The sequence below is a fragment of the Symphalangus syndactylus genome, chromosome 1 (genome assembly GCF_028878055.3).
Source record: "Symphalangus syndactylus isolate Jambi chromosome 1, NHGRI_mSymSyn1-v2.1_pri, whole genome shotgun sequence".
Taxonomy (NCBI): domain Eukaryota; kingdom Metazoa; phylum Chordata; class Mammalia; order Primates; family Hylobatidae; genus Symphalangus; species Symphalangus syndactylus.
This window is the reverse complement of record NC_072423.2, coordinates 75,591,042-75,605,558: the sequence shown is the minus strand read 5'-3', so window position 1 is coordinate 75,605,558 and position 14,517 is coordinate 75,591,042. Positions and strand designations below refer to the sequence as shown.

The 14,517-nt window shown below is 46.1% G+C and overlaps 1 protein-coding gene and 1 pseudogene across 9 annotated transcripts in view; both read left to right on the top strand.

Annotated features, from left to right (window-relative positions):
• Positions 1-9,320: 9,320 nt before the first annotated feature.
• LOC129461423 (uncharacterized) lies at positions 9,321-9,433 on the top strand (annotated as a pseudogene).
• Positions 9,434-11,987: 2,554 nt separating this feature from the next.
• Positions 11,988-14,517, top strand: part of PPP4R1 (protein phosphatase 4 regulatory subunit 1) — a 72,037-nt gene continuing 69,507 nt past the window's right edge. For 2 of the 9 annotated variants that reach the window (XM_063641065.1, XM_063641060.1), the window contains exons 1-2: positions 12,627-12,782; positions 12,989-13,033. In XM_063641065.1, coding sequence (XP_063497135.1) covers positions 12,776-12,782; positions 12,989-13,033 — 52 coding nt within the window. In that variant the 5' untranslated portion in view covers positions 12,627-12,775. Of the gene's footprint in view, positions 12,240-12,606; positions 12,783-12,988; positions 13,034-14,517 lie in introns of those variants that run through there. The other 7 variants (XM_063641061.1, XM_063641058.1, XM_063641079.1 and 4 more) reach the window with 7 other exon arrangements.

Genomic DNA, 14,517 nt, shown 5'->3' with positions numbered 1-14,517 from the left:
GAAACATAGTGAGACCCTGGCTCTAGTAATTAAAAAAAAAAAAAAAAGAAAGAAAGAAAATCATTCCATACCCCAAGGCCAAGAAGATATTCCCCTATGTTATCTTTTTCTTTTGTCATTTTTCTTTTTTTTTTTTTTGAGACAGAGCATCACTTTGTTGCCCAGGCTGGAGTGCAGTGGCACGATCTCGGCTCACTGCAACCTCCGCCTCCCAGGTTCAAGTGATTCTCATGCCTCAGCTTCCCAAGTAGCTGAGATTACAGGTGCCCACCACCATGCCCAGGTAATTTTTTTTGTATTTTTAGTAGAGACACGGTTTCACCATGTTGGCCAAGCTGGTTTTGAACTCCTGACCTCAAGTGATCTGCCCACCTCGGCCTCCCAAAGTGCTGGGATTACAAGCGTGAGCCACCATGCCCGGCCTATGTTACCTTGCAAAGCTTAATTTTTTTACCTTTCTTATTTGTAACTAAATTCATCTGGAATTGGTTTTTGTGTATGAAGCAAGGTAGCGGCCAATTTGCTTTTTTTTTTTTTTTTTGTCCCGTATGGCACTCCAACCCTCCCAGACTCAGCTTTCTCCCACAGCTTTACGGTGCTACTTTTGTCTTTTAGTTCTCTACATACCTACTATTGTCATAAATCAGGTATTGATATATGTGTGAGCCTGTTTCTGTACTCTTCATTTTGCTTTATTGGTCTATTTGTTTATGTTCACTCCAACACTGCACTGTCTTAGTTATTGTAGCTTTAATGTAAGTCTAGATGTCCAGCAGGGTAAGTTTCTCCCACTTGGTGGCTGTTCTTTGAAATTGGTTATTCTTGGCTTGACCCTTTGCATTTCTACATATACCTTTAGAATCAGGTAGTCAATATCCACTATCCACTTTATGTCATCATAAAGTCCTTAAAAGTGCCAGGCGCAGTGGCTCACGCCTGTAATCCCAACACTCTGGGAGGCCAAGTCAGATGGATCACTTGAGGTCAGGAGTTTGAGACCAGCCTGGCCAACATGGTAAAATCCCATCTCTGCTAAAAACACAAAAATAAAAATTAGCCAAGTGTGGTGGCATGCGCCTGTAATTCCAGCTACTTGGGAGGCTGAGGCAGGAGAATCACTTGAACCCAGGAGGCAGAGGTTGCAGTGATCGTGCCACTGCACTCCAGCCTGGGTGACAGAGTGAGACTCTGTCTCATAAATAAATAAATAAATAAATAAATCCTTAAAAGTGGAAGAGAGAAAAAGAGACAGAGGATGACGTGACTTTGGAGAAAGGGTCAGAGAGATGCAACGTTGCTGAAGATGAAGAAAGGAGGCCATGAGTCTCTGAAAGTGGAGGTATCTAGAAGCTGGAAAAGGAAAGGAAATGCATTCTACCCTAGGGCTTCCAGAAAGGAATGCAGCCCTGCTGACACTCTGATTTTAACTCGGTGAGATCCGTGTCAGACTTCTGGCCACCCAAAAAAAAAATCTAGGCCGGGCACAGTGGCTCACACCTGTAATCCCAGCACTTTGGGAGGCCAAGGTGGTGGATCACCTGAGATCAGGAGTTCAAGACCAGCCTGGCCAACATTGTGAAACCCCGTCTCTACTAAAAATACAAAAATTAGATAGGTATGGTGGCACAAGCCTATAATCCCAGCTACTTGGGAGGCTGAGGTAGGAGAATTGCTTGAAGCTGGGAGGCAGGGGTTGCAGTGAGCCAAGATCGCACCACTGCATTCCAGCCTAGAAGACAGAGCAAGACTCCATCTCAAAACAACAACAACAACAACAAAATCGGGTCAGATTTTAATCAGGAATGAATTGAATCTATAAATCAATTTGAAAGACAATTGACCTTTCATAAAATTGAGCTTTCTAATCTGTGGTCTTGATGTAGCCTATAATTTTCTTTTTTTGTTTTTTAGATTGAGTCTCGCTCTGTCGCCCAGGCTGGAGTGCAGTGGTGCAATCTTGGCTCACTGCAACCTCCGCCTCCTGGGTTCAAGAGATTCTCCTGTCTCAGCTTCCAGAGTAGCTGGGATTACAGGCACCCACCACCACGCCCAGCTAATTTTTGTATTTTTAGCAGAGACAGGGGTTTCACCATGTTGGCCAGGCTGGTCTCAAACTCCTGACCTCAGGTGATCTGCCCACCTCGGCCTCCCAAAGTGCTGGGATTACAGGCGTGAGCCACCGGGCCCAGCCAGCCAGGCCATCATTTTCTTAAGAATTCATCAAGTTAATTTCTTTGATAATGTTTTATAGTTTTCCGTGTAATGGTCCTGCACATCTTTCATTAGGATTCATTTTGAGGATTCAGCCTTCTTAATGCTATTGCAAGTAACGTTAAAATTTTAAATTCTATTTATAATTTTTGAGTAGTTATATAATAGATATAGAACTGATCTTGTGTCTAATGACTGCTAAATTTACTTTTAAACTTTAAGTTTATTATTATTATTATTATTATTATTATTATTTTGAGATAAAGTCTTGCTCTGTCACTCAGGCTGGAGTGCAGTGGCATGATCATAGCTCACTGCAGCCTTGAACTCCTGGGCTTCAAGTGATCTGCCCACCTCAGTTTCCTGAGTAGCTAGTACTACAGGCATGCCCTACCACGCATGGCTACTTTTTACATTTTTTTAGAAATGGGTCTTGCTATATTGTTTAGGCTGGTCTTGAACTCCTGGCCTCAAGTGGTTCTACTGCCTTGGCCTCCCAAAGTGCTGGGATTATAGGTGTGAGCCACCACACTCAGCCTATTTTCACTTTTTTTTGAGACGGAGTCTCTGTCGCCCAGGCTGGAGTGCAGTGACGCGATCTCTACTCACTGCAAGCTCCGCCTCCCGGATTCACGTCATTCTCCTGCCTCAGCCTCCTGAGTAGCTGGGACCACAGGCGCCTGCCACCACGCCCGGCTAATTTTTTTGTATTTTTAGTAGAGACGGGGTTTCATTCACCGTGTTAGCGAGGATGGTCTCAATCTCCTGACCTCGTGATCCGCCCACCTCGGCCTCCCAAAGTGCTAGGATACCTATTTTCACTTTTTCTTTTTTTTGAGACAGAGTCTCGCTCTGTCGCCCAGGCTGGAGTGCAGTGGCGCAATCTCAGCTCACTGCAAGCTCTGCCTCCCGGGTTCACGCCATTCTTCTGCCTTAGCCTCTCCGAGTAGCTGGGACAACAGGCACCCGCCACCATGCCCGGCTAATTTTTTTGTATTTTTAGTAGAGACGGGTTTTCACCATGGTCTCGATCTCCTGACCTTGTGATCCGCCTGCCTCGGCCTCCCAAAGTGCTGGGATTACAAGCATGAGCCACCGCGCCCGGCCTATTTTCACTTTTTATAGTTTATTTGTAGAGTCTTGTATCTTCCACATATATAATCATGTCATTTGTGAATACTGACAGCTTGACTTTGGATGAGACACATTTTACATAGGAAGATGTGGAGAAATTAGAACCCTCATACATTACTAATGAAAATGCAAAATAGTGTGGCTGCATTGGAGAACAATTGCCAGTTCCTCAAAGTAGTAAAGATGGAGTTAACAGCCGGGCGCGGTGGCTCACGCCTGAAATCCTAGCACTTTGGGAGGCCGAGGCAGGTGGATCACGAGGTCAGGAGATCGACACTATCCTGGCTAACACAGTGAAACCCTGTCTCTACTAAAACTACAAAAAATTAGCTGGGTGTGGTGATGGGCGCCTGTAGTCCCAGCTACTCGGGAGGCTGAGGCAGGAGAATGACGTGAACCCCAAGGTGGAGGTTGCAGTGAGCCGAGATCACACCACTGCACTCCAGCCTGGGCGACAGTGCAAGACTCCGTCTCAAAAAAAAAAGAAAAAAAAAGATGATAACAGATAACCCAGCCAAGGCTGCAGTGAGTCTTGATTGTGCCACTGCACTCCAACGTAGGCAACAGAGTGAGACCCTGTTTCAAACAAAACAAAACAAACAAATGAAAAAAACACACAACCCAGCAATTCCACTTCTCAGGATATACCCAAGAGAATTGAAAGCATATATCCACACAAAAACTTGTAGATGAATGTTTATAGCAGCCTTATTCATAATAACTAAAACAAAGAAACAATCCAAATGTCCATCAACTGGTGAAGGGATAAATAAAATGTGATATATCCATACAATGGACTATTATTCATTAATAAAAAGAATTTTTTAAAGAAAGAATGAAATACTGATACATGCTAAAACATAGATGAATATTAAATACATTCAGCTAAGTGAAAGAAGCCAGTCACAAAAGACCACGTATTATACAAATCCATTTATGTGAAATGTCCAGAATAGACAAATCCATAGGGACAGAAAATACATTAGTGCTTACGTAGGACCGGGGTTGTGTGTAGTGGCAATCAGGAGTGACTGTTAATGATACATGTTTCTTTTTGGGGTTATGAAAATGTTCTCAAATTAGATGTGATGGTCACATAACTGAATATTCTAAAAACTAAAGAATTGTACATTTTAAATGGGTAAATTTTATTTTATTTATTATTATTATTTTTTGAGGCAGGGTCTTATTCTGCCACCCAGGCTGGAGTGCAGTGGCACGATCACAACTCACTACAGCCTCCATCTCCTGGGTTCAATCCATCCTCCCACCTCAGCCACCTGAGCAGCTGGGACTACAGGCGCGCATCACCACACCCAGCTAATTTTTGTATTTTTTGTAGAGATGGGGCCTCACCATGTTGCCTAGGCTGGTCTTGAACTCCTGGGCTCAAGCAATCCGCCTGCCTTGGCCTCCCAAAGTGTTGAGATTACAGGCATTGGCCACCTCGCCCAGCTAAATGGGTAAATTTTATAGTCTATAATTTATATCTCAATAAAGCTATTTAAAGTTTTGGGGTTTTTGGTTTTTTATTGTTGTTGTTGTTGTTGTTTTAAACGGAGTTTTGCTCTTTTTGCCCAGGCTGGAGTGCAATGGCACAATCTCGGGTCACTGCAATCTCTGCCTCCCAGGCTCAACAGATTCTCCTGCCTCAGCCTCCCAAGCAGCTGGGATTACAGGCATGTGCCACCACACCTCGCTAATTTTTTTTTTATTATTTAGTAGAGACAGGGTTTCACCATGTTGGTCAGGCTGGTCTCGAGCTCCTGACCTCAGGTGATCCACCCTCCTCAGGCTCCCAAAGTGCTGGGATTACAGGCATGAGCCACCGCACCCGGCTAAACTTTTTTTCTTTTTTCCCCCCCCTGAGACGGAGTCTCCCATTGTCGCCCAGGCTGGAGTGCAGTGGCGCAATCTTGGCTCACTGCAAGCTTCGCCTCCCAGATTAACGCCATTCTCATGCCTCAGCCTCCCGAGTAGCTGGGACTACAGGCGCCTGCCACCACTACAGGCGCCCGCCACCACGCCCGGCTAATTTTTTGTATTTTTAGTAGAGATGGGGTTTCACTGTGTTAGCCAGGATGGTCTCAATCTCCTGACCTCGTGATCTGCCCAACTCTGCCTTCCAAAGTGCTGGGATTACAGGCGCGAGCCACCGCGCCCGGCCTAGGCTAAACTTTTTAAATATAGGACTTTAGGACTTTGAAAGCTTTAAAAAATAGGTAAAATACACTGTTTGGGGGTATAATCTCTAAATTTTTGGAGATTTTAATTTTTTCTTTATACTTTTCTGGGCACTCCAAGAACATGTATTTTTTGTAATTGGAAAATTCAGAAAAGAATAAATGTTACAAAGATGTAGAATTCCGGCCGGCCATGGTGGTTCACACCTGTAATCCCAGCTCTTTGGGAGGCCGAAGTGGGAGGATTGCTTGAACCCAGCAGTTGGAGACTAGCCTGGGCAACAAAGTGAGACCCCATCTCAAAAAAAAAAAAAAAAAAGATGTAGAATTCCACCCCTCCCAACACCTGCCACATACCTACAAGCAGCAACAACAACAAAACCTCCTAAAAAACCAAGAACATCGTTTGAGGGAGAAGTGAGTTGGCACCTGAGTTCAAGATTGTCTACCTGGATGACTTGTCTGAATAATGAAATGGTGGTAAACTGCAGCTAAACAAGCCAAGGGCAGCTGGTGAGAGGACACTGTTAAGGCACTTGCTTGGGAATTTCACAGAATTGTGATGAACAAAATATTATATGAGAAAGATAATTTTTGTATCCTTGGTCAGAATAATTGAAACAGACTAGTTAAAAAGTTATTAGTATGGTTTTGAAGTAGTTAATATCTTGGTCAGGATATTGAGTGAGAAACGGAGTGAAGAGGTGACTCCTAAAATGTTTCAATGACAAAATCCTCAGGGAACAGTGATGACTTAGATAGAATTAGAGATTATACCAAGACCATACATGTTGAAAGACTAGAAGTTCTCTTAACGTGAAAGAAGTTGACGAAGGACCATTTTGACAGAAAAGCAATAAATGTGAGGATATGCAAACGCTATTGCCATTATTTAGAATCAGGATTCCAGAGTTTGAATCCTAATTCCCCTATGTGCTTGCTTTCTTTTTTTTTTTTGAGACAGTCTCACTCTGTCACCCAGGCCAGAGTGCAGTGGCATTGATCTCAGCTCACTGCAAACTCCACCTCCTGGGTTCAAGCGATTCTAGTGCCTCAGCCTCCTGAGTAGCTGGGATTACAGGCGTGTGCCACCACACCGAGCTAACTTTTGTATTTTTAGTAGAGAGAGGGTTTCACCATGTTGGCCAGGCTGGTCTCGAACTCCTGGCCTCAAGTGATCCACCCGCCTCGGCGTCCCAAAGTGCTGGGATTACAGGTGTGAGCCACCGTGCCACGCCCCATATTTGCTTTTTGATCTTTGTCAAAATACCCAACCTTTTTGAGCTTCGATTTCCTTTACTTTTAAAATGGTAATATCAATTTCTACTTCACAGGGCTGTTTTAAATAAATCAGAAAGCACATAAAAGAGCTTAACAGGCTGGGCGCGGTGGCTCACACCTGTAATCCCACCACTTTGGGGGGCCGAGGCAGGTGGATCACTTGAGGTCAGGAGTTTGAGACCAGCCTGGCCAACATGGTGAAACCCCGTCTGTACAAAAAAAAAAAAAATATATATATATATACACACAAAAATTAGCTGAGTATGGTGGTGGGCGCCTATAGTCCCAGCTACTCAGGAGGCTGAGACAGGAGAATCGCTTGTACCTGGGAGGCGGAGGTTGCAACAAGCTGAGATTGTGCAACTGCACTCCAGCCTGGGTGATGGAGCGAGACTCCATCTCAGAAAAAAAAAAGAAAAAGAAAAGAAAAGAAAAAGCGCTTAACATAATGCCTGGCACACTCTCTGAAAAGTGTTTCATACATACGGTAATATTACCATTAAGGGAACTGGTGTGAAGGGGACATAGGACATCCTGACACATCATTTGAAACTGCATGTAAATCTATAATTGTTTCTAAATAAAAAGTTAGAAAATGTATTAGCTATCTAGTCTGGGAATTGTATTGTGTCATTGTGCTAATATTTTTCCCACCAAAGGAAGGAACCAAGGACCAGAAACACAAGCAATTTGTTACAAAGAGTTACAGGGAAGTGAAATGAGAATGGAAGTAATTTCTTCTGAATCATATTACCATAGACCAGCCTTAGTGTGAAGGGAGCTTAGAGTCAGGGCAGTTAACCACTGAACTTATCTGGGTTTGAATATGTGGTTTGCTATGGTTTATTTCCTGGTTCAACTTGACTCATCCATTCAGATTCAGAATAATAAGCATTTAAACATTTAAAATAATAAGCTTCTAAAATGATAAGCATTTCCTCCACATGTACTCTGTGCCAGGCATTGTGGAAGCCTCTCCCATATTGCTTTGAATGGGATTGCAACTAAAGCTTTCTGAGTTCTAAGAGAAAGGCACAAAGGAAATTTACTACTGCCACTCTAATCCATTTAGTGCTCCCTGTTTAAACATCTTTGTTTTCTGTTAATGAAATTAAAATGTGTGGAACAAATTGTGTAGGATGTAGTACCTCATCAGCGGGGAATTCTTTTGCCTCTACTAACCCGGAGCACTGGGAAAAGCACGGGAGTAGGGAACATAGTGGATAAGAAAAAGAGGGTTTATTTTCCTTTATACTCAGTTTATAGTAGTGATTCCAGCAGGATGCACTATTTTGTTCAGAAAAAGCTGATGCTAAGAAACTTGGAGCTGTGGCTGATGACCTTGGGACAGAGCTGAAGTTCTGTTGCATTCTCGGGGCAGTGTTCAGCTCCTGTAAATGGAGAAAGAACAGCCTGAATCAGGGTAACTCTGGATGGAGCTCAGTTCTGTAGGTATTTTTCCTCTCTTTTCTTTCTTTTCTTTTCTTTCTTTCCCTCCCTCCCTCCCTCCATTCCTTCCTTCCTTCCTCTCTTCTTTCTTAAGCACAGTGTGAGAAAATGTCTCTTTAGCTGATGTGAATAAAGAGATCAAATATCTTTGAAAAACTATGAAAGCTCTAGGAAAGGCTAAGGCTTCACATTCAGAATGTCACCTTGACAGGGAGCTTTAAAGGGAGATAGAAGAAGCATAGAGAGGAGGACAAGTAAAATTTCACAAATATTTACTTTTATACATTTTTTTTTTTTTTGAGACAGTCTCGCTCTGTCACCCAGGCTGGAGTGCAGTGGCACGATCTTGGCTCACTGCAAGCTCTGCCTCCTGGGTTCACGCCATTCTCCTGGCTCAGCCTCCTGAGTAACTGGGACTACAGGTGTCCGCCACCATGCCCAGCTAATTTTTTTGTATTTTTAGTAGAGACGGGGTTTCACCGTGTTAGCCAGGATAGTCTCGATCTCCTGACCTTGTGATCTGCCCGCCTCAGCCTCCCAAAGTGCTGGGATTACAGGCATGAGCCACTGCGTCTGGCCTTACCTTTATATAATTTATAGAAATGTATAGGAGGCTTTAGGTAAGAGACTGGCAATTAGTTTTTTTAAATTGTTCCCTTTTTTTTTTTTTTTTTTGAGACAGAGTCTCACTCTGTGTCCCAGACTGGAGTGCAGTGGCGTGATCTCGGCTCACTGCAACCTCTGCCTCCCGGGTTCAAGTGATTCTCCTGCCTCAGCCTCCCTAGTAGCTGGAAGTACAGGCATGTGCCACCATGCCCAGCTAATTTTTTGTATTTTTAGTAGAGATGGGGTTTTGTCATGTTAGCCAGGCTGGTCTCGAACTCCCAACCCCAGGTGATCTGCCCACCTCAGCCACCCAAAGTGCTGGGATTACAGGCGTGAGCCACCACACATGGCTTAAAAATTGTTCTTCTTATTTGAAAATGAGTCTATGAGGGACATTTTGTCAACCTGGCTTCAAAAAAAGAGATGAATGAAATGAATGGTAAAAATTTGTTTAATGTGCTCGTTTCAGGAGCACATGCACTAAAATTAGACTGATACAGAGAAGATTAGCACAGCCACTGCGCAAAGATGACTGGCAAATTTCATTTTTAAAAAGCAAATAAATATTTGTTTAAAGATCATTTTTAATCACGTAAGTATTTCTCCATTTTTCAGATTGTTTCTCTTTTCATCATTTAAAACAATAAATAATACGGCTGTCTTTATATACTTTCAGTTTCAGGAATGATAATTCTGAAGAGAAAAGTGAATGGTTCAATCACCGATACAAAAATTAACAAACATGATAGTGGCAAGCAACATCAGGTGGGTTTTGTTTATTAGCAATGTTTTCCCCACGATTTTTTTTATGTTTGTTTGTGGTTGAAAACCCAGATACATTAATTTCTAAGGCTCATTGGCTGCTAAGAAAAATTGTGGCCAGGCGCAGTGGCTCATGCCTATAACCCCAGCACTTTGGGAGGCCGAGGCGGGCAGATCACCTGAGCCCAGGAGTTTGAGACCAGCCTGGGCAACATGGCAAAACCCTGTCTCTACAAAAAAAATACCAAAATTAGCTGGCTGTGGTGGCGTGCACCTGTCTGGGAGGTGGAGGCTGCAGTGAGCTGAGACTGCACCACTGCACTCCAGCCTGGGTGACAGAGCAAGAGCCTGTCTCAAAAACAAACAAAAAACCCTTTAATTATCATTTGGAAGAGGACTTATTCTTAAAAATGCAGGCTTTAGTACTTACATAGTTGGATGATGCTTTTAGAAAAATGACTTGGGACACTCCCCCTATATTTTACACATTTCAATGGCAGAGCAGGATAACAGTTCAGACTTCCTGTGTGTCTGACCACAGACAATGCACAGCTCTGCCATCCACAAGCTGCATTGTAAGTGAAGCTGGGTTAAAGGTATGTAGAATAATGATTGCTATTATTTGTTTAAATATTGTTTCTTAGAAGAAGGGGACAGAGTGCTGAACCATGAATGATACCATCACTGAAATATCTAAAAACCATACTGCTTAAAGGCACTTGTTGCAATGTGTAATTCAGCTAAGATGATAATCACATGCATAGCTCTTGAATACAGAAAAATGATATAGACCCTCCTCCTTTGCTGCCCTTCCCACAGAATACTGAGATAAAACTTATTGAGGCCTAGCTAACAAAGGCAGAATTAGTTGTTCCATATCCTAGGCTAGCATTTGGTACATAGTCCCTATTTTATCATGATTACTGAGAACCGTTAAGTCTAACTCGACTGTGTAGATCAAGACAGTTTTGTCTTAGTGCATCCAGTGGCTGAAGCACAGTTGGCACTCTGTAGATTTTGTGTTGTTGCAGTGAGACCACCAGTTAGAATAAAGAGCTGATTTGGGCTGGGTTTGGTGGCTCACACCTGTAATGCTGGCGCTTTGGGAGACCAAGGCCAGAGGATTGCTTGAGGCCAAGAGTTCAAGACCCGCCTGGGCAACATAGTAGAACCACGTCCGTACAAAAATCTTAAAAATAAATTAGCCACGTGGAGTGGCCTGTGCCTGTAGTTCCAGTTACTTGGGAGGCTGAGATGGGAGGATCTCTCGAGGCCAGGAGTTCGAGGTTACAGTGAGTCATGATTGTGCCACTGCACTCCAGCCTGGGCTATGTAAGGCAAGACTCTGGCTCTAAAAAAAATTTGCTTTTTAATGAAAAAGAAGAGCTTATTTGGCTCTTTCTTCCCCCATTTACCCAGAATTGCTAAAGTGGTAGATACTGACAAGGTATCTCAGCAGGGCAGAATTCTCATGGTTTGAGTCAGTTGGGACCAATTGCTGTTGATGTGAATTTCTAACTCCTTTGTCATTCTGAATGTGTCAGCTAAATTCACATAAGGGCATTCACCAAGGCAGGAAGAGAAACGGCCTTTAGTTTTAATTATTTTATAGTTGAGAAAATTAGACAAATACTCAGGGTTACGGGGTCTATTCTGATTTTTCTTACTCCTAGAAATTTCATACAGATTATAATCTATCTTGTTAGTAATATCTGACGGAATTTTTTGGAATAGCTATGTGTAGAATCCATTTTATTACACAGATTTAGGAATCTCAGAGGATCTGATTCCTTAGTCTCTTAAATCTTCAATGGCATTAAATGCCAATACATTGTCCTTGGTCAAGACTACAACGTAGAAAGAACAAGCTAATTAACTATTTAGAATTCCCTCTCCTAAGAGACCACATCGCCAAAGTGGCACCATGACACAGCTTGGTGTTTTGTTGGTCACTTTAGGAGACCACCATTTTGGAGGCCTTGGGTGGAGCTGGAGATAGAGCCATGGAGGTAGAACCGTGTCGGAAACCCTGGGTTTAGCCCCATTTTGTACGTGGGCGTTTGAGCTAATCGCTTAAGTCACGTAAAACAACAAGACTAATGAAGTCTGGGATAAAGACTTTAACACCTCAAATGTTGCCAAAAGTATTTAAAAGACAGAGCGAATCATAGGCACCCTTCACCAAGCACCTCCTAGACATCAAGAACCGTGCTAGGTTCCCTACATTCTTCATTTAATGCCAATAACCCCACGAGGCAGGTATCACCTTCATTCTACAAATGGGCCCCACTCCTACCAATTAACTGGCTGAATCAGGATCTGACCCCGGGCCTGCCAACGCTCCCGCTGGTGGATTGCCCGCCTTGTCAGCTCGAGTTGGCAGGACGTGGGAGTAAAAACCCGGCGCCCCAGCGTTCACCGTGCTGCACGAGGAAGCTGGCTAGGCAGGCATGACTTTGTCAGTCAACCACCCCGCAGCCGGGCCCTGGGCTTTGTTAGCAGCCACTTGGCGAGGGCCCCGGGCGGGTGGGGAGGCGGCGCTTCCTCCAAGAGGAGGTGGGACCCCGGCCCCGCCGACCTCGGAGCCGCTCCTGGCCCCGGATCGCCGACGACGTACGTGCAGGCCTGGGGATGGGGCGCGGGCTGCGAGCGGCGCGCCCGCCGAGATGGCTGCGGCTGGCAGGGCGGTGGGCGAGGCCGGTGACCCAATAAAGCGGCCGGGCCGCGGGAGGCCCCGCCCGGTCGGGTTCCGGCACTCGCCGCAGGGTCCCGGCCTGCGGCAGGTTGCGCGCCCCCGTCCGCAGCGCTTGGCGTGAGGGCAGCTCGGGAGGAGGGTGTGAGCGCGCGTCGCCAGGCCGGGGCCCGGCAAGGAGAGGGAAAGGCGGGAGGCGGGAGCGCCGGTCGCCCGGGAGCCGTGCGGAGGGGCAGGCGGGGCGGGGCGGGGCGCGGCCGGGGGCCCCGGCGGCCGGGAGCCGCGCCGCCCGCGGCAGGCCCGGGCCCTCGGCCCGCCCCGCGCGCGCGCGCCCCCGCCAGCCCGGCCCTCCTCCTCCCCGCCGCCCCTCCCGCGCGCGTCCACCGGCTCCCCGGCTCGCGCCGCTCCATGTAGCCCCGGATCCCCGGGCGGCCGCGGAGGAGGGGGCGACCACAAGATGGCGGGTACGTGGCCCCCCTGTTCTCCGGGCGGCGGCGGCGGCTCCTCGCGCTCACCCGCCCTCCGCCGCCGCCCTGAGTGGCTGCCGGGCCGGGGCCGGCGTGGGGTCCCGGCGCGGGGAGGCGCCGCCGGGGCGGGAGGGCGGGCGGTAGGGGCGTCGCGCCGGGCCCCGGGGCGCTGACGGGGCCTTTCTTCTCTCCCCTCGGCGCAGACCTCTCGCTGCTCCAGGAGGACCTGCAGGAGGACGCAGACGGATGTGAGTGGCCCGGCCTCGCGGTGGCCTGGTAGTCCGCGGGGAGCGGCCGGGGAGGGCGGGCGGCGGCGCGGCCTGGGCCGGGCCCTGGCTGGCTGAGGGGACGGTGGGCGAGGGCGGCCTCAGGCGGGCTGGGGTGGTGATTTGGGGGGCAAATCTCGCGTCCGTGAGGAAACGGCGTGCCCAGGTTCCGCTGGGGGAGGGAGACGCCCGGAGTAACGCCCAAGTTCGCTTTCCGCCCTTCGCTCTCTTCTCCCCGCGCCCCCGAATCGCCTGCGGGCTCAGCAGTGGCGCGGCTTTTTTGGAAGGAGAAGCCGGTGGGGCAGGATTTGAAGTGGGGTTTGGGTGTGTTTCTGCCCCGGTGTCCCCTTCCCCCGTCACTCTAGGAAGGAAGAGGCTCGCGCGGGAGGTGTGTTTCCTTAGAGTCGCTCTTCCAGGAGCGCCCGGGGGGGCAGCCTGGGCCCCAGCTAGCCGTCTGGGCTCCCCGACCCGGTTTTGGATTGTTTGAGGATGACATACCTGTCATTTTACTTTGGCTGGTAGCAGTTTTTAGATTGCTCCCGATTTGATTGTGGATTACGGGAAGGTTAGAAGGTGTGGCCTCCTCAGGAATTACTAGATTTGGAGAGCATATTTCTTTAATGCAGATGTTCAGAAATCACCCAGCCCTCCTTCAATGTTAACAGTGCAGCTTTCCTTTGAGGTACTGAAGTTTTTAAAGAGTTGACGCTTTTATTTTTAAAAAGACAAAGTTTTTGACATTTCCTGATGGCGACGGAATTGATATTTAGAAAGGAATTTTTCGTCTTAGATGTACTTTTCTAAGCCTCAGAAAATAATTTGGGTCACGATAGAAAAGACAAAAGAGTTAAGCAGGTTTGTATTGAAAGAAGTGACAAATTGCAGTTAAAATAGTTTCTATTCATGCTAATCTTCCAAAATAGTGACCCATCAAAAAATCAATAGGTTTTGAGATGCATTTTAAAAATGAAGAGTGTGCAAAATATATAAGCGAAGATCATGGGATACATAAGGGACCAAGAAATTGTTCTGAGTTGAGATGATAACCATAGTAGAATTGTCTGTTTAGTGGAAAGCCTACTGGATGCTGAGATTGACTGTCTTAATACCTGTATAAGTAATTTCAGAGATGGCTGCAGTTTGAAATTACTCTTTTAAATGCTCTGTAGTTAATCCTTAGCATTGTCTAATGTGGTTCCCTTACTCAGAGTAAACTTAATTTTTAGATTCCTGGTTGTTTTGAGTAAAGTAAGGGAGATTTACTATTTAGATGGATTATCTGAAACGAGTCATTTATCTTTATAGTAAATGAACCACATCCAAACTTTTGCTAAGTCTGTGTTTTTAGTGGGGTGGCTCAAAACAGCTCTCTTAAAGGGAGCAGTACTTATGTAGTGAAGGGCAGCTTTAACATTTTATTTAATGTTTACCTTAAGCCACTTATCTGCCTAATAGTAAGTTTGAGA